The sequence below is a fragment of the Erythrolamprus reginae genome, chromosome 7, assembly GCF_031021105.1.
Source record: "Erythrolamprus reginae isolate rEryReg1 chromosome 7, rEryReg1.hap1, whole genome shotgun sequence".
Taxonomy (NCBI): Eukaryota; Metazoa; Chordata; class Lepidosauria; order Squamata; family Dipsadidae; genus Erythrolamprus; species Erythrolamprus reginae.
Genome location: NC_091956.1, coordinates 58,700,843 through 58,721,964, shown reverse-complemented (window position 1 = coordinate 58,721,964; position 21,122 = coordinate 58,700,843). Strand labels below are relative to the sequence as shown.

The 21,122-nt window shown below is 38.8% G+C and overlaps 1 protein-coding gene across 2 annotated transcripts in view; it reads right to left on the bottom strand.

The window, feature by feature from the left end:
- Nucleotides 1-215: 215 nt before the first annotated feature.
- The window catches only part of SYNPO2 (synaptopodin 2), a 129,675-nt gene continuing 108,768 nt past the window's right edge, over nt 216-21,122 (bottom strand). For both annotated transcript variants that reach the window (XM_070757650.1, XM_070757649.1), the window contains exons 4-5: nt 18,769-21,008; nt 216-1,315 (exon numbers count right to left, since the gene is read on the bottom strand). In XM_070757650.1, coding sequence (XP_070613751.1) covers nt 743-1,315; nt 18,769-21,008 — 2,813 coding nt within the window. In that variant the 3' untranslated portion in view covers nt 216-742. The remainder of the gene's footprint in view (nt 1,316-18,768; nt 21,009-21,122) is intronic.

The following is a 21,122-nucleotide window of genomic DNA, read 5'->3' as shown; positions in this document are numbered from 1 at the left end:
CTAAGGTTTTTAACCAGAAATGCTAAGAATTCATCTAGGACCTTCTGAAAGCAAACTCTGTGTCCATCCACTGAAGTGTTTCTCTCGAGCTAGAAAACTTCGAAATATCAGCCTAATGAAACTTTAGACCCTATTACAGTATTTTTCTCTAACCAGTTAGGGGGGGGGGATACTATTTGAGTCTCGGAAAGATAAAAAATAATGCAACTGAACTCTTTAGGTTAGGAATAATATTTGCATAGCCAATAACAAAGACCAAATCACAACTTATCACAACATAGCTGGTGGTACAAATAGACACTCAGTTAACCATAAGCAGACTTGTATAAGAAACAAAAGGAAATAACTGTTTTCATGTCCCCTAAGATTACATTTTTATAATGATTAATTGGATCACTGACGGGTGTTAATATTGCACAATTATAACCTTCCCAGTTTAAAATTTCATATGTGGAAGCACATCAAAACACCATGTTGGGATTTGCTTTTATATAAACTAGAATTCATCCTATTTCTGCTATGCATGTTTCTCTCAAGGACATACACATTCACACACACACAAACACATACAAGGCAAAGAAAATCTGGGATCGATGTCTTTTATAATACTGACAAATCGTGAACACTTGGTCCCATTCTAGACGAATCTTGATTTTCCCAGGCCAGAAACCATCTATTCACACTTCTCATTCTAATTCTAGACCTTCAAGGAAGGAAACCCTAGAGCAGACTCATTTGCTTTTCATGTTTGACGTCTCCATCCCTTTGGATGTGGATTATAATTGGAGTCAGACATTGATAGACAGTAATCAGACCTGGATTCCATGGAAATCATACCAGGATCAGTTTGGGCACGTTGATTACAATATGCAGGCTGCAGACGGGAACCATAATGACCAATGGAGCTAGGAGCAGACATTGAGATCTTGGCAGGTAACGTGGCCACTGGGTAGCTCCTTCCAAGTGAAGCTAATTTAGCATGGACACTTGGAGCTGGATGCTCATAAGCCACCTTTCTCTTCCAGTCATCAGGTGGTGTAGATAATGTTTTCCTACGAGCCGCTGACATGACATTTGCAACAATAGATTCTTGCATGGTTTGGGGACCAAAAGCATCATCCACAAATCCAAGGGGAGACTTAGCTGCTGCTTCCCAAGGGGTCAGCCTCTTCCCAGGCTTGTCAACTGCTGCTGGTGCTTTGGTAATGTAATCAGGAGTGGATTGCAACATCACAGGAGAAACTGGGGAAATGGATCTCGAAGAAGTGGAAGGTAGCCGTCCAGGAACTGATAAAGACCGTTCACTGCCCCTTTCCTAGAAACAGTAAAGTCTTAGAGTTATTACATTCTTGAATATCAGTGACAAAGATTCCAAACGTAGCGCATGTGTGTGTATATACTGTATACTGCTCAAAATAATAATAATAAAGGGAACACTTAAATAACAGAATATAACTGTTAAGTGTTGTGATATAAAGCCCTTCATGGCGCCGGGCCAGATTATCTCAGGGACCACCTTCTGCCGCACGAATCCCAGCGACCAGTTAGGTCCCACAGAGTGGGCCTTCTCCGGATCCCGTCAACTAAACAATGTCGTTTGGCGGGGCCCAGGGGAAGAGCCTTCTCTGTGGCGGCCCCGGCCCTCTGGAACCAACTCCCCCTGGAGATTAGAACAGCCCCCACCCTCCTTGCCTTTTGTAAGCTCCTCAAAACACACCTCTGTCATCAGGCATGGGGGAACTAAGATATTCTTTTCCCCCTTGGCTTCTACAATTTATGCATGGTATGTTTGTATGTATGATTGGTTTTATAACAAGGGTTTTTAGCTGTTTTAGTATTGGATTTTTACATTCTGTTTTTATCACTGTTGTTAGCCGCCCCGAGTCTACAGAGAGGGGCGGCATACAAATCCAATAAATAACTAAATAAATAAATAATAAATAAACTCCAAGTAAATCAAACTTCTGTGAAATCAAACTGTCCACTTAGGAAGCAACACTGACAATCAATTTCATTTTGTTGTCAGCACATTCAACTTTGTACAGAACAAAGTATTCAATGAGAATATTTCATTCATTCAGATCTAGGATGTGTTATTTGAGTGTTTCCTTTATTTTTTTGAGCAGTGTATATATATATGTGTTTTTGTAGATTTTCACAGGTACAGGTATGACGGTCTTGGTATATTCGGGTTTCTTCCCATGTAGGATTTAGAAATTTCTGGCGACGTTTCGATGAGGTCCCACTCATCATCTTCAGGCTGGTGTTTCTGTCCTTGTCTAAGGCGAACACTGCGAGACCTGAGCTGCCTTCCTTCTATAAATACTGGTGGCTGGGTGTGGTTTGATGGCTCAGCAATTGCCTGCTGTGTAGAAACTTCCTGGTGAGTCAGTGGGGTAACATCTGGGGTCATTGATGTAGCTGAAGTATGCTGATTAGTTAATGGTTAATTAACTTAATTAATCAGCATACTTCAGCTACATCAACGACCCCAGATGTTACCCCACTGACTCACCAGGAAGTTTCTACACAGCAGGCAATTGCTGAGCCATCAAACCACACCCAGCCACCAGTATTTATAGAAGGAAGGCAGCTTAGGTCTCGCAGTGTTCACCTTAGAACAAGGACAGAAACACCAGCCTGAAGGTGATGAGTGGGACCTCATCGAAATGTCGCCAGAAATTTCCAAATCCTACACGGGAAGAAACCCGAATATACCAAGACCATCATACCTGTACCCGTGAAAATCTACGAAAACAAATATATGTATGTATGTATGTATGTATGTATGTATGTATGTATGTAGATTGTTCTGAGTTTGGGTTTTGCCCCGTGTAATATTTTGAATGTCTATGCGACGTTTCAGTGAAATCACCTTCACCATCATCAGGCTGAAGTTGTTAGCTTTGTGCTGCTGTCAATATATAAATATTTACAGCAGCACAAAGCTAACAACTTCAGCCTGATGATGGTTAATGTGATTTCACCGAAACGTCGCATAGACATTCAAAATATTACACGGGGCAAAACCCAAACTCAGAACAATCTACATATATATATCTGAAGTAGTGAAATTGTTTTTAAAAAATACCTAAGTAGCTTTTCGGTGTTATAAAAATTAAGCGTTCTGAAAAACATTTTAAAAAGCTGGTGCATTTCTGTTGAAAAATATATTGAAAGGAAAATATAATTTCATATTTTTTTTCTTTTTTAATGAAACTATCTCCAGAAACTGTGATCCAGCTATTATTAACAAATTCAAGAAATCATTAAAATAAGAAATCTAAATATTAGTGTCAACCAGGAGTGAAATCCTGCAGGTTCTGGAGAACTGGATGGTAGCAGAAATTTTGAGTAGTTCGGAGAACCAGCAAATACTGGCTGGCCCCAGAGTGAGATGGGAATGGAGATTTTGCAATATCCTTTCCCTGGAGTGATGTAGGAATGGATATTTTTCCTTTCCATGACATTATTATTATTATTATTATTATTATTATTATTATTATTATTATTATTATTTATTAGATTTGTATGCCACCCCTCTCCGTAGACTTGGGGCGGCTCACAACACAATAAAAACAGTTCATGACAAATCTAATAATTTACAATTTAAAATATTTTTTAAAAACCCATTATTAAGCATACATACATACAAACATACCATACATTAATTGTATAGGCCCGGGGGAGATATCTCAGTTCCCCCATGCCTGACGACAAAGGTGGGTTTTGAGGAGTTTATGAAAGGCAAGGAGGGTAGGGGCAGTTCTAATCTCTGGGGGGAGCTGGTTCCAGAGAGTCGGGGCCGCCACAGAGAAGGTTCTTCCCCTGGGGCCCGCCAACCGACATTGTTTAGTTGATGGGACACGCCCACCAAGTCACACCCACTAAGCCTCACCACAGCCACCAAGCCAGGCCCACAGAACCAGTAGTAAAAAAAATTGGATTTCAACACTGGTGTCAACAACTAGTGCACTTTGGGAGATAGCCTAAGGTTTTATACTATCTGGTCCATGGCAGTGTCACATTCAGTCAGGAAACAAATGAAGATCAGAGTTGCACTGACAGTAGCATATTCTAACATTAGAATGGCATATTCTACTATAATACAAGTGCATGGCAATGTCTCAGGTGAGGGAGGGGTCCCTCACCTGGATTAGCATGGAGCTACGCCCATAAGTTGCCCCGGAAGTTTTTCTGACGTCATTTTCCGCCCTGGAAGCAATTGTTTGACTCTGCGGGTCCATTTTAGGGTTATAGTTAATTATGATAATTATGCTAATTTATTTAAATAAATTATGCGAATTTAATTAATAAAAATGACCCAGTTTTAAATCCAGCTCTTGTGTCTGTGTCGTTACTCCGCCTCTCCTGCAATACACTCATATATGCAAACAAAACAATATTGATGTTTTCCGTTTCATTTTTGTTTTGTTTGGTCCTTTTGCTAATCTCTCTAATAAAGATGAATGAATAAATTATAACAAACTACAAAGTTCTCAGTGTCTGGTTCTGTGACCTTTTTTTGCTACTGTGGAAGCACAGAAAATACTGGAAGGAAAAAACCATTGCTTGAAATATAAAGCTATGAAAAGCTAAAAATAAATTGTAGCCACTATCTGCCATCTAACATTCTATCTTAACATTGCACAAGCATTACTGTTCTGGTGCAACATTGCCAACAGATCATAACCCAAGGTCATCATGTCAAGAGATGATGATATCCTGTTATATTTTTGTTGCACTGTTGCATCAGCTTAAAGCCACAATTGTTAACCAGTCTGCTTTAAATTAATTGTTTAGTAATGTCCTTGGGTAGCTTTACAATTGCTTGGTCTAAAGGTAATATTAAGAAAATAGCAGATATTGTACTGTAATAGTCAATAAAGTCTACAGAATTGTGCCAGTTACAGTTTAAAACAAAATGTGTAATTTATTACCAAGGATCCTAACTAGATGAGTGGGAGGTTAAAAAAAGAATACAGTGGTAACTCTACTTAAGAACGCCTCTACTTAAGAACTTTTCTAGATAAGAACCAGGTGTTCAAGATTTTTTTGCTTCTTCTTAAGAACCATTTTCTACTTAAGAACCCGAGCCTGGAAAATTTTCCCAGGAAATTTGAGAGTGGCACAAAGACCCGGCCAGTTTCCTGACATTTCCCCTTTAATCCCTGCCATCTTGGGCTTTTCTGGGCTGCTAGAGGAGCCTTTCAGTGGCGCTTAAGGAGGCTTTGGCAGTCTAGAGCGAACAAATTTCCTTTCTCTTGGCGTTTGGAGAGGAAATAAACCTCTGCCAGTGCCCAGAGAAAAGAAATGCTCCCTTTGCTCTGGGCAGCGACTGTCCTCCTCCTCTTCTTCTTCTTCCTCCTCCTCCCACCCAAATTCCAAGCTTTTATTTCTTTTCTAATGAGTTTGGATGCATTATTTGCTTTTACGTTGATTCCTATGAAAAAAATTGCTTCTACTTACAAACTTTTCTACTTAAGAACCTGATCACAGAACGGATTAAATTCTTAAGTAGAGGTATTACGTTCTTAATATTACTGTAATAAGCTTTGCCTAGATATTTTTCTGCTGATGATCATTTTCTAATATATTATTTATAAATAAAACTTTACATCCAACTTGCCTTTTGTGCTTGCCAATGCCTTGAAAAATCTGCTCTAATGTTCTTTACTTCTGTACTGTTATATAAGCAATCCTGAAATGGAAGCACTTGCTACCGCCTTATTAATGCACCCTGGCTTCAGAAAACCTGCAAGCAACTTTCATTCTGATCTGATGTCCCATACCAAGATTTGCATCTTCATTGCTGATTTAGTTTTTAATAACTATAAAAAATTCTCTTGGCAGGGAATGCCTACTTTATTTTATTTATTTATTTATCAAAATGTATAGGATAGTAATTTGTATAAACATAACATAAGTAAAAAGTAATGATAGAAAAGGACAATAGGACAGTAGGGCAGGGACGGTAGGCACAATGGTGCGCTTATGCACATCCCTTACAGACCTCTTAGAAACGGGGAGAGGTCAACTGTAGACAATCTAAGGTTAAAGTTCTGGGGGTTTGGGGAAGAAACTACAGTGTCAGGTAGTATATTCCAGGCATTGATCACTCTAATGCTGAAGTCGTATTTTCTGTAGCTGAGTTTAGAGCAGTTTACAGTTACACCAAACCTCATATATACACTGAATAAACAAATTCTCACAGCCAACCCACACTCAGTAAAAGACCTTGGAATACTAATATCAAATGACCTAAGTGCTAAAGCCCACTGCAACAATATTGCCAAAAAGGCTTCTAGAGTTGTGAACCTGATCCTATGTAGCTTCTGCTCCAGCAATCTCACACTACTCACAAGAGCCTACAAAACTTTTGCCAGACCCATCCTTGAATACAGCTCATCTGTCTGGAACCCATACCACATCTCGGACATCAACACCCTTGAAAACGTCCAAAGATATTTCACCAGAAGAGCCCTTCACTCCTCCATTCGAAACAGAATATCCTATGAAAATAGACTAACAATCCTGGGTCTAGAAAGTTTAGAACTACGGCGCCTAAAACACGATTTAAGTATTGCCCACAAGATCATATGCTGCAATGTCCTACCGGTCAATGACTACTTCAGCTTCAACCGCAACAACACAAGAGCACGCAACAGATTCAAACTTAATATTAACCACTCCAAACTTGACTGTAAAAAATATGACTTTGACAATCGAGTTGTTGCAACGTGGAGCTCATTACTGGACTCAATAGTGTCAACCCCTAACCCCCAACATTTCTCCCTTAGACTATCCACGATTGACCTCTCCAGGTTTCTAAGAGGTCAGTAAGGGGTGTACATAAGTGCACTAGTGTGCCTTTCGTCCCCTGTTCAATTGTCTTTTCTTTATCTCATATATCATATATATTTTCTTCCTTTCATATATCTTCTCCTCTATTTTTACATATTATCTTTATATATATTACTTCATGTCTATTCTCTTCCACATGTATTGTGTATTGGACAAATGAATAAATAAATAAATAAAATAAAATAAAAAAATTGAATCTATTATGTGTTCATGTATTGCTGAGTTTGAAGGTGAAGTAGTCATTAACAGGAAGGGTATTGAAAGGACTTGAAAAAAAGAATTGTTTTCTAAATAATGGCAACAATCCTTGTGAATCAGGCTATTTGAATGAAATCTCAGCAAAGGGTCAAAAAGGGTAAACAAAGGCCTAGCATCAGAATAGTCACCCTTTCATGGCAGTATCTACCTGAACCAAAAATAATAGCATGTTTTGCAAAAATTAGCTACATGGCTTTCTTCATTCTGTTCAAACTGATTATAAAAGGCAAAATAGGCAAAAATTGGCAACCATAATTGGCAACCATTCATAATTGGCAATTATGAATTCTTAGAAATATTAAAATAAATAAGGTAGCAAATGCTAATACATTACAATTAAGATAACTTGCACGTTCACAGCTTTGTTTAGTCCATAGTCATAAAAAAGAATAGTAGCCATAGTTTAGTAGTTTCCTATGAGAGAATCTTGGGCTTTTCAATGTTTCTTCCTCCATGGTTGAAAAATGGTTCTCTTAAAATAATAATGCTAAACCAAGTCTAAACCCAATAGCTGTTCTTAAAATAAAATGAAAAAGAATTATCTATTTCCATCCATGGTTTACTATTCAGTATTTTCTCTATGGCTCATAGTTAACTACAGTGGTACCTCGGTTCTCGACCACAATTCGTTTCAGATGTGTGGTTGAGAACCGATTTGGTCGAGTACCGAATTAATTTATCCCATAGGAAATAATGGAAATGGATTTAATTGGTTCCCAGCCCGTGGTGACTTGCTGGGAACCAATTAAATCTATTTTCTTTATTTCCTATGGGATAAAAATCTGAGGAGCTCTGTAGTCTAATCTCTCCAAGCTGCAGGAAGGGTGGGGGCGGCTGCAATCCCGGCAGTTTTGGGGGGCTCCTTTCCTCAGTGCTTCGTCTTGTGCACCAACTTTCTCCTTCCCGGCGGCAGCGGTGGTGATGGCAGCGACTTCCCTTCGAGGAGCAGCAGCGCCTGGAACGTCACGTAATGAAGGGAAGCCGGTGGAGCAGCGGCAACTGCTGAGATGGCTCCACTGCTGCTGCCGGGAAGACGAAGCACTGAAGAAAGGAGCCCCCCAAAGCTGCCGGTATTGCAGCCGCCCCCACCCTTCCTGCAGCTTGGAGAGGTTAGACTATAGAGACTGGGAGGCTGTTAAGCAGGTGGTAACATTTCGGATAACAAACAAAATTTTCTGTGGCTGTTCAGTATCCGAATTTTTGTTCAGATACTGAAGCAAATTTTTGCCGAAAATTTTGTTTGGTATCCGAAATGTACGAGAACCAAAGCGTTCGAGAACTGAGGTACCACTGTACAGTCTTGGGTTTGATAGAATTTTTTTAAAAAGATCAAATGAATAGGAGTAAACCAGTGGTGGGTTGCTACTGGTTTGCCCTGGTTCAGGCGAACCAGTAGCTATGGCAGGAGACTCCACCCACCCACCCAAACGTCATCATGGATGATTGGTGCATGCACAGAAACCTCTGCGCATAAGTATGCACATATCTCCGAACTGGTAGCAAAAGTAAACAAAACCCATTACTGGAGTAAACATTTTGACATACTGAAAGGAGGAGATAGAAAATGGAAACACAAAACCTGAAGCTTATACATGTAAACCCAACATGGATTAACACTTGAATTACATCGAATTATGCCATTACCAATTTAAAAGCCCACACACTTACTGCTCGTAATAAATGCATTTCAGAATAGTTCAGCATTACTCACTTGAATTACGTTGTTTAAAAATAAGTAACAGTCTAGGTTGTACAATAAAAAGATGATCAGCATTGCCACCCTCTGGAAACCAGGAATAATATCCTACAAGAATGAATTACTTAGGACATGTTCCTAAAGATTTTTTTTTGCAAATGGATGCAGTTATTGAAACTATTATTTTTGGTCAGAAATTAATTGGCAGATTATGTCAATTAATATATACATTAAGGATGGCATAATTCTATTGCTATTGTTTTTTAAAAGAATCTTCTGCAGCAATGACTTACAAGACACACAACCATTCACTGAAAGAGTAGAGTCAGTTTCACATTTCTTAGATTCTTAGATTTTTAATGACTGCATAAAACAGTCTTGAACCATTTCATGGAAAAATGAACTTGCAGTATTCTTGCCAGCACCAGCACCATTGTCTGATATCCTGGCATTCTGACGTTTTTAGAATATACTGGGAGATTCTTCTTTGAAAGGTCCGAACAGCTGAGCATCTCTGTAATTCAGAGAGCTCATTCGGTTAAGGGAATGGATACTGTATGGAAGAAATTCTCTTTGAAGGCCACCTTCCTCTTTCAAAGTTGTGCTCTTCCCTGTGCCTGCAAACAGATCTTGCAGGCAACCACTATTGTATTTGCAAAACAGTATCAACAGTAGAGACCTTCAAATTTCTAGGTTCTATCATATCTCAAGACCTAAAATGGTCACCTAACATCAAAAACATCATCAAAAAAGCACAACAAAGAATGTTCTTTCTGCGCCAACTCAGGAAGCTCAAACTGCCCAAGGAGCTGCTGATACAGTTCTACAGAGGAATCATTGAGTCTGTCATCTGCACCCCTATAACTGTCTGGTTTGATGCTGCAACTCAACAGGACCGACACAGACTTCAGAGGACAATCAGAACTGCAGAAAAAGCAATTGCTGCCAACCTGCCTTCCATTGAGGACCTGTATACTGCACAAGTCAAAAAGAGGGCGGGGAAAATATTTACTGACCCCTCGCATCCTGGACTAAACTGTTTCAACTCCTACCCTCAAAATGTCGCTACAGAGCACTGCACACCAAGACAACTAGACACAAGAACATTTTTTTCCTGAACGCCATCACTCTACTAAACAAATAATTCCCTCAACACTGTCAGACTTTCTACTAAATCTGCCCTTCTATTCTACTAGTTTTTCTCATCATTCCTTTCACCCATTTCCTCCCATGTTGACTGTATGACTGTAACTTGTTGCTTATATCCTAATATTTTTATTAATATTGCTTCTTCATTGCTTATTTGACCCCTATGACAATCATTAAGTGTTGTACCACATGATTCTTGACAAATGTATATTTTATTTTATGTACGCTGAGAGCATATGCCCCAAGACAAATTCCTTGTGTGTCCAATCACACTTGGCCATTAAAAATTCTATTCTATTCTAAAAAAAACCCTAATGTCCACACAGTATGCACATATAGCTTACCAGGTAGAAAGAGCTACATTTCGCCTAGATTTTATTGTGTCTTCTGAGAATTATGGTAATTTAAATCTAAAACACCTGTACAAATACTATTATCCTAGGGAATAAAATAAATACTGCTGTGCAAAAATATTTGGAATTTCTAATGTTTTGCACATCTCAATCTGTGATTTTTATTCTCACTGATTACCTATCTTCAAAAGTCTCTTCTTAAAATCAGGTAACTGGATCGATGACTTACAGAAATTTTATTTATTATAAATAACTAATATAATTTCTTCTATCCATCCTCCTTCCCGTTCTTCCTATTTGAATTAGATTCCTAATATAGCAATAGCGCTTAGATTTATATACCGTTAAACTGTACTTTTATAGCCCTTTCTAAGCAATTTACAGAGTCATCATATTGCCCCAAACAATCTGGGTTCTCATTTTACCGATCTAGGAAGGATGGAAGGCTGAGTCAACCTTGAGCCTGGTGAGATTTGAACTGCCAAATTGCAGGCAGCCAGCAGGCAGTAGAAGTAGCCTGCAGTACTGCACTTTAACCACTGTGCCACCATTAATAGGACACATTACATCATTTTTTTCCTGCTGCAACTCTAATCTAGATTAGCATTTTCTATATCTTCACATTAAGACATAACTTTTCATGATATAAATAAAATAAACATGTCACTTCAATCTTCTTTTGCTTCACTCTATTTTAAAAATCACATCTATATCTCCTTTCAAATAATGTCCTTGAACAAATAAGTCTATCCACACATTTATCTTTGTAATTTCAATTAGAATATTTTTTGCTTCTTTCAGTTTTGGTGAAAATATATATCTGATGATCTCTACATGTTATAGTCAACATCACCATAAATTATTGCCCTTGATTGGGATTAATTAGAATTGAAGTTTTAGATACCTATACCTGCTTCTAGCCAACAATTTTGGATACAGCAATCTTTTTCTTATTACCACTACTACTTGTGGTAATAGTAGCCTTGAATTTACTTACAAGTATTAGGGAATTTGGTGACATGGTAATTTTCCGAATTATGAATATAGATATCTCACGACTGTTTATACCTTTACAACAGAAAAGTACGTTAGGGTTTTTGTAGTTTAGGTAATCCTAAAGACATTTGAAAATTATGAAAGACTATAAAGACATCAAAACACACCCACTGAATTCTATTGCTCTAATTTCTCTGTTTATTACCACTGTCCTTTTACAATGAGTGGATTATTTGGAAAAGTGCACCATGAATATATTCTAATTGTATTGTCCAAATAAATATGTTATAGAACAGGGGTCCCCAACCCTTGGTCCATAGACCAGTTGGGAACTGGGCTGCATAAGGAGCAGGTGAGCAAGTGTAGCATCATTTGTGCACACACAGGATTTAGGTTGCAGGTATAATACCATCCTCCATACTGCCACCACCTGTTCATGGAGTCAGAAAGGTTGGGGATGGCTGCTATAGAAGGAAAAGGGAAATGTTTCCCCTATCCCAGTGATGGCGAACCTGTACCAGAGTCCATACCCATAATTCAATAAGTGGGGAAGCCAGTTTTCTCCATCCTCTGGAGGAAGCCAGAAACGGCCTGCTCCCCAACTTCTGGTGGGCCCAGTAGCCTTGTGTTTCACCCTCCCCAGGCTCCAAAGGCTTCCCTGGAGCCAGGGGAGGGTAAAAAAGCCCTCCCCCATCCCCTAGAGGTTCTCTGGAAGCAAACAATGCCCTCCCAGAGCCAAAACTCAGCTCTGGCCAGCACATACATGAATATTGGAACTGAGCTAGGGCAATAGCTCCCATGCCAGCAGATATGGCTCCGGGTGCTACCTGTGGCACCCGTTCCATAGGTTCGCCATCGCTGCCCTATCCAGTCATTTCCGGCACCAGGGAGCAATGCTCACCTGTTTGTTAGCTGAGGGAGCCAGAATTGTCCAAAGACAGTTCCATGATCATGGGGTCAGCATGACTATACACCAAAGCACGTGGAATGCTGTTTACCTTCCCACCAAAGTGATACCTATTTATGAACTCTCATTTGCATGCTTCCAAATTGCTACATGGGCAGGAATTGGGGTAAAGTAATGGGAGTTGAAGTCCAAATAGCTTCAAGTTGCCAAGGTTGGGAAACACTGGTATAATGATAGTTTGAAAAAAGACAAAAGACACATAAAGGCACCTTCTGAGTTCAGCACCACTGAATTCAGTACTATTTTCTTACTTTCTGTGTTGTCAAGAAAAAATATATTGCTCTAAACCCAAAGGTGTTTTTTCAAAAGGCAACTAGACTTTCTTGGTTTTTTTCCTTGAAAATATTTCACTTCTCATACAAGCTTCTTCAATACTTTGGACAGAGCAAACAGTGGCAAAATTCCACGAAGTTTAATAATTTCCACAACTCTCTAAAATGTTTTGTTCTTCATCTTATTTGCTGGTTTTTTTAAATCTGTTTCTTTTCTAGTGAAATTATTATAAAATTTCCCCAAAATGTGAAAACGCGACTCCTTCAAAATAATTCTACTAGTTTTTCTCATCATCCCTATCCTTTTCCTCCCACTTAGGACTGTATGACTGTAACTTGTTGCTTGTATCCTAAGATTTTTATTAATATTGATTGTTTCTTCATTGCTTATTTGACCCCTATGACAATCATTAAGTGTTGTACCACATGATTATTGACAAATGTATCTTTTTCTTTTATGTATGCTGAGAGCATCTGCACCAAGACAAATTCCTTGTGTGTCCAATCACACTTGGCCAATAAAATTCTATTCTATTCTATTCTATTCTATTCTATAAAACAAAGCATGGCAATTCTTTGGCAGTTCAGACTGGTTTGAGAATATTCTCCAAACCCTTAAGTCATCTTTTCTATTTTCCCTGATACTTCTGTGCCTTTCAATAAGTATGCCTGCTCACAGTGACTGCTCACAGTCACTCATGCCCTCATCACCTCGAGGCTCGACTACTGTAACACTCTCTACATGGGGCTACCTTTGAAAAGTGTTCGGAAACTTCAGATCGTGCAGAATGCAGCTGCGAGAGCAATCATGGGCTTCCCAAGGTATGCCCATGTTACACCAACACTCTGCAGTCTGCATTGGTTGCCGATCAGTTTCCGGTCACAATTCAAAGTGTTGGTTATGACCTATAAAGCCCTTCATGGCATCGGACCAGAATATTTCTGGGACCGCCTTCTGCTGCACGAATCCCAGCGACCAGTTAGATCCCACAGAGTTGGCCTTCTCCGGGTCCCGTCGACTAAACAATGTCGTTTGGCGGGACCCAGGAGAAGAGCCTTCTCTGTGGTGGCCCCGACCCTCTGGAACCAGCTCCCTCCAGAGATCAAAACTGCCCCCACCCTCCTTGCCTTTCGTAAAGTTCTTAAGACCCATCTCTGCCGTCAGGCATGGGGGAACTGAGACATCTCCCCCGGGCCTATACAGTTTATACATGGTATGTTTGTGTGTATGCTTGTTTTTAATAATGGGTTTTTTAGTGGTTTTTTAAATTATTAGATTTGTTCTTACATTGTCTTTGTTATTGTTGTGAGCCACCCCGAGTCTACGGAGAGGGGAGGCATACAAATCTAATACATACGTACACACACACACACACACACACACACACACATATATATATATATAAAGAAAGAAAGAAAGAAACAAACAAACAAACAAACAAATAAATAAATTCTATTCTATAAAACAAAGCATGGTAATTCTTTGGTAGTTCAGACTGGTTTGAGAATATTCTACAAACCCTTAAGCCATCTTTTCTATTTTCCCTGATACTTCTGTGCCTTTCAATAAGTATGCCAGTTTGTGCTTGTTGGGGTTGTGGTTAGGAGTGATAGTAATTGGTTTATTTAAACAGTACGACAGATACCATTCACTGAAGTCACTCACACTGCTCAGCAGCTGGCCATGGCTTTCAGTCATTCCTATCCCTAGGCCATATTTGACCAAGAGGCGAGAAGCACTGTATTCTATTACCAATCCCCTTTGGGAACCATTCCCTGTGAAGTAAAATATGAAAAGCATTCTAAGCCTCTCCCTAACTCAGGAAGAGAACATGCCTTCTCAGGGCCATAGCAATATATAGAGGGCCATAGTAGTATTCCCAGAAAATGCTCTTTAAAAGTAAACAGTGAAGTGACACATTATACAAATCCACAATGTCTTCTTAAATAAATATTGTGGGTGGTTATTTTGAAAAGAGCATTTTATAATGGTAAGGTTTTAGGAAAAACCTGGAGAGATGTTACTACAAAAGACACCTTTATATAGTGATTCCACAAGTTCAAACAAAATTTATTTTGCAGACGTGTTTGTGGACTAATCATGCTTTGTTAGGAATGCTGTGAATTGTCGTTCTCAATAACTTGGTCAGTCAATGGGCAGCGGAGGATGAGATTTTTAAAAAATCAAGACCGTGGTCATAATCCTTTTGTATATTTCTTCATATGACACATAAGAAAGGAGTGGAGCTTTGGTTATAAGATCATGACTGCTGCTCTCACTTTTTGGGGCTCAATCACACTTTCAGGCTCAAACCATTCATTAATCTACTTCAGAAAGCAGAGATTTCAATAAAAACCAATTCTTGCTAACACATTACACCTTTAAAAAATAAGTAAATAAGATCAGACCCATGTGTCTGCATTAAAATTTCCATGTCCATATTCACAGAATCTCACCCTATTAGTTTCAATTCATAATCCAATTCTGACAGGTATGATAAGAGCCATTCTCCATACTCAAAGCTGAGGAATTTTCTAGGGAAGAGCTTGAGAAGAACAACAGAAATATGAAATTATAGAATAAACAAGAATAATCACCCTTGGGAGGATAAGGCACTGAAACAGAATCATATCACGGGACAGCAGAACTGTTAAATTATTCTGATTAATTCCTTTGTCCAGCATTTGGTTGAAAGACACAAGACTATAATGTTATTCCCAGAGCCATTTTGCTAGTGACCATGTAGTTAACGGACAGTTTATTCAGATTCAAGAATATGAGTGGAGACTATACAGTGGAGTTATTTATAGACTTTAATGCAGTATTCTGAGTTATTTTAGAGAAGGAAGCAAATAAGGAAGAAAGGAAAGCTAATATTTTAAAATTGTAGATGAATATTTGGGAAATGAAAGAAAAATAAGAACAAAGAAGAAATGAACAATTTTAATGTTAGAGAAAAATACAGCAAGTTGCAGTTGGAAAATGACAGAAAGATCTCAAGAGAATTAAAATATTGGTACCTTATAATCTTAGTTTGTGTTGAAAAGAATGTATGCATTTCTGTGCAGAATATGTTTATTCATTAAAAAAATAAGCAATCACTCTTGACTTCCAGTATTGGATTCAGATAAAATAACTTGAAAATAATTCAGATAAAATAATTTATCTAAAACCAACTAGCACTTGGAACACCAGACATAGGTCCTGTGGTAATTAAGATAAATACTTGATCAATATATTTAAGACCAAGGTCCAGCAATTTCCATATGCAATATAAAGATATATATTGTCAAGGAATGCTTGATCTGCATATATAAAATCTTAAATCTCTTCAAAACGCATAACACTATAAGGCACATTTCTCAACTTTTTCCTTTTTAAATTTGATCTTAACATCACAAGGCAAAAAAAATCATCTACACTCTAGAGGAAATGTTGTTCTCATTTGTCTTGTGTCCATAATTTCACAGTCTCCAGCAATCTGTTCATATATCATATTCTATGGCTTCCTTTACATTTTTCTTTTTAACCATGATGTTATGCCACAATGGTGGAAATTGAAACCAGGAAACTATACTTTGGTTTATGTTTCTGTGTGTCAGGGCATACATCGTCTATAAAGACAGTTATGATTGTGAGTAGGCACACGTATATTATTCACAACCATTTTTGTTTTAATAATACTGAATTTGAAGTTTCTGAAATTAATTTCATATCATTCTTTTAATGGCTGAACAAATTACTTTAATATGTGTCTTTCTTGGGTTGCCCTAGCTAGGTGATTACTGTGAACAGAGTAACAGCCAGAGCACAAGTTCATTTCATTTTCAAAGAAATCCAAGGAGTCAAGAATTTTCAGTAGATGATTGATAGCAGAGTTCCTTGGCATCTCCAATTAACAGGACAAAGTAGCAGTGTTGACAAAGATCTTGCCCTGAGCTTCAGAGTCAAAATAGACAACACTAATTTTGATGGGTACTGTGCATGTTTTGCCTGTCAATAGTGTCTTTACATAAAATGTTATTATTCAACTGTTTCACCATCTCTGGGGCTTATCTTAAACTAAGAATAGAATTTTTGTAGTTTTAAATTAATTCATACTATTTAGGTACAACCTCATAGACAATATTCTGAGGGTAAATTCCGCATGCTAATAGTAGGAATTACCTTGTAAAAGACATGGGACTATGCTATTGGTTTGTTGTACTAGTTTAAGTAATTATTAGCAAACAGATTCAAGGAAAGAAAGGGAAAGGTCCATCAATAAGTTACTTCTTGTGAAAATAGGTTACACTCATCTGAGTGCATTGATCTGTGAATATCCACCGATAGATCGAAACATTACTGGACATAAAAACATTGTCCCTTTGTATCCACATACTGAAATAAGCGGCTATAATCTTAGCAGAAGATGGTCTGGTAACAGTGTCTTGATCTTCCTGGTCCACCATGTATTAATTAAAAGCAGAGTGAGAACAAGAGTATAGTGAAAAGAAATACAAGGGAAAGAAGCAAGATTAGAAAGTCCCAAGTGAAAACAAGAATGTGCCCAGATGTCAGCAATGAGGTCAGGAGTCAAGCCATATCATATGTCAATCATGTTTTAGGCACATCACTACTCTGATTGCAAAACTGGTATGTCCTTTCAGATTTTAATGTCTCTGCTTTCACAATGACATATTGCACCATTTCCAAAGCTGTAGAAGCCAGCTTAACTTCTTGGCTCTTCAAGAGCTCTAATTGGCTTCCCCCCACCCAATGATACCTAATATGACTGTCAAAAAACATTATTTAAAAAGGGGGAAAGCTTAAGCTTCCTTCTCTAATGTTTTTCTTTTTCCAAAACTTGCTATAATATTCCTTAAAAGATACTTATACTGTAGTTGCAAGAAGTGGGAGATCAGAGATAATTCATGATAGTGTTTCATATTTAAGCTACCCTGAAGGCCCCATTCTGTGAAAGTATCACAACTGAACAAAAATAAAACAACTTATCCGTGCTTAACATACACAAATTATCCTCTTATGGGGATAGGAATTATATGAAACACAGCCTTATTATCTGAGTGTCTATATCAGGCTTAATGTTTGCATAGAAATATTCTGAAAATCATGTACTTCTGGTGGCCTGTTTGTAATTTTAGCTGAGAATCAAGGAATTGCTGCTTTGATTTTACAATTTTGCACATTCAGCTTTTGATTGTGGAAATGTAAAAAGAAAGTTAAGGGGCGTGCATAAGTGCACCAGTGTGCCTTCCGTCCCCTGTCCAATTGTCTCTCCTTATCTCATTTATCTTTTCTTCCTTTCAAATATGTTCACCTATACTTTTATATCTTTTCTTCTATTCTTTTCTTTACTTGTATTATTACATATCTATTCTCTTCAATGTGTATTATGTATTGGACAAAATAAATAAATAAATAAAATAAAATAAATAAAATATGTTCCCACTCTCATAGATGCAGTACAAGATGTAAACAGTAGGATTCATCCCATTATAATGAGGTGGTTTAACAGAATTTTTATAAGGATTCAGTTACAGAATTGGGTCAAATCTGTGTTGTGTATAAGCTGTATTCATGAGTGATAATATTGCCATTTTCCAGGAATAAATGGGGGGCTATACTCAGGCTGATAGATTAGCATATTTTTCTTCTCTAACAATAAAACTTGGTGAAAACTATGTTCTCCATAGTGGGTGGAGTTATCATCCAGGATGTGCTGACCTCGTCTAATCATTTGAGGACGGAGTCCGTTAATTTGAATTCTCTAATTCATAAAACGCAGGAACAGAATCCACTGAGTATGTATGTATCAAAGCACTAATGTTTAACATACTACTCATTTAATGCTAGTACATGACTGTTACAGAATATCCTATGTGCCTGCTTGGATAATAGCAATAAAATTATTGTATACAGAAATGCATACAATTTTTGCAAATTAATATTCATTTTAACTCATGTAAAATAATTAACGTATGCACAGTTACCTGAAGTAATTATCACTGAATTTATTACATCATGGTAAGTGTGCATAAATTTTCAGGCTTAAGCCTCTTTTGGACCCCAATTTTATGTGATACATTTGAAAATTATTAAGTAAGCTGCGGATCGTTTTGGGTGTTAGGTTATGATTGTAAAGAATTCATGGCAAGTGAAAAGTGAGTTGTATCTATGTTTTACTCTTCAATGGCTGCCGGTTTCCACACCTGTGCTGTGACACCAACTTTCTTGGCCGAGAATTTTGGCTTGGGAACAGAAAATACAGAAGATGCTGCTGGTTCTTGCTTCAAAAATATAGGGCAGCCCGTTGATGCATAGGACTCAATTACAGGACTAGAAGCATTCGATGGGAAGAATGGTTGGGAGCTGTAGGCTGGTACAGAATAAACTGAAGAAGCTTGGACATTAGAAGGAGACCCAGCATTGAGTACTCTTGATGGTATAGCTTGTTTCAAGGCAGACACTGAATCAACCTTTGAAGGATGCTTGGGAAGGAGATTTTCCTTGGTATCATATTGAGGTTGAAAAGTAAATAAAGATGCATTAAGCTGGTATGGCTGATGCTTCATCACTTCCAAGGAGCTTAATTGTTTCTTAGGTTTTTTCTTAGTGGTTTTGGTAGCTCCAGGATGCTGCGGCTGAGATTTGGTAGCAGCAAGAGGATAAGATGGAGAGTGGATGGGATTATAAGCCACAGGGGGCGGTGCTCGAACATTCGATGAGTATTTCCAAGATGCTGGTAACGATGGAGTTGGGGATGAAGCCTGGGGCCGATTGGCCTGCACAGTTTCTGAGTCTACTACATACTTTTCCATCCGTGATTGCCTTTTAGCAAAGAGCTGAGCTCCCTTACCACTCAGTGCTGGGGGCATCTCAAAAGCTGGCCCCATTCCACCGGCAAAACCAGCATTTCCTAGTGGAGTGATGGGTGTTGTTTTGGGGGTGTAGTTTTGGTGGGGTGATGAAACTTGAGCACTCTTAAAGGAAGAGTCCAGGTGAAGAGTACTTGGAGGCTGCGGAGGTTGTGGAGGCTGTGGAGGGTGGTAAGCTGGTTGTGCTACTTTGATGGCTGCTGGGCTTGCTACTTCTGGAGATTTTGGAACTGGAAAGATGGGAGCTTGAGTAACAGCCACAACTGGAGGTGACCAGACTGGTGAAATAGGTGTTGTGGCAGTCGGAGAAACCTTTACTGAGGGTTTGGGGGCAACTGGGGGTGGTATTTTTTGTTTGGCAGCCTGGATATGCATGAAATTGCAGGCCTCTGCTCCCAAACTGAGGTAGTCTTCTTCAGGACCTGATTCAAAGCCAGCAGCGGCAGGTTTTTTGCCTCCTTCTGTATTCTGTACGAGGGACAATAGAGCAGGATTTGGACTCATTTTGGGGGCTTCTTTAAATGTAAACATGGGCTTTGCAGTGCTTCTTCTCTTGGCCTCCTGTAATATTCCAGTTCTTATTGCAGGCACGGCAATCCGTTCATCCCTGGACGCGATCTGCTCTGTTGATTCTGTTGGAGACCACAGGGTTGACTGATTCATGCTTGTGGCCATTGGAGTCAAAACAGTTCTATATAATGTTTCAGGTGGTGGGCTAACTGAAGTATAAGGAGGCGGGGCAGGCTGCTCGGTGGGAAGAATAACCATGCTTCTTGGGGGCGAAAATGGAGCTGCTGCTCTGTTCTGAACCCCAGGGAAAGGCTTGGCTGTTCTGTTTGAAGTAGGTGAGCTCACAGCTTCTGGAAGTGGATGTATCATATTTATCTCCGGGACAACCCTGATGCCATTTTGCTGAACGAAAGTCCTAGGGCTATGGTTCATTTCTATGTAGCTTTTGCTTATGTGGCTTTTCTGCATTCTGGCAGATTCTTCTTGTTTTGCTTGATAAAAGGAAGAATACATGTTTTGGACGTTCTCTGTGGAAGTGGCCTCGCGGTGGGCCTCAATTCTATGCATACTCTGCACCTTCGTTGCTTCTTGTTCAGCAGTGACCTGGTCTACTCTTTGACGTCTTTTGGCAAACATGAGTGCTCCTTTGCCCTTGGTCTCTGGAAGCAGCTGTGACATCTCGTCCCCACGTTCGGTTTTCTTTTCAATCTCAAGTAGTCCAGTATCCCAATCAAATGTCACAATCCGTTCTTCTTTTTCCAGGTCAGAGAAGAAATCTTCATCAATTTCTGACTCACTTGTGCCAAATAAAGTTACTTCAAAAGTGTTCTCCTTCTCACCTTCTTCGCCCTCGTCTTCCTGACCTTCGTCTTCGTAACGTTCTAGTTCCCCAGTGCCGTAGCTAACTAAAGTATATTTTCTGGCCCTTTGGCGACGCTTCTTAAACATCAACACTCCTTTGGAATTGGGATTCGGAGCTGCAGTCAATAAGAGAGCAATACTTTTACATTTAGACTTCGCTTCCTTCACCTGCTTCTCTGATAGGCTCTCACTCCTTCTCAGCCCTATAGGAAAAGAATAAAGAACATAGTTTAGTGAATAACATGACTACAATTTTAACAATAGCTCATTTCAGTTTCATTTCATTTTCATTTTATTGGATTTGTATGCCGCCCCTC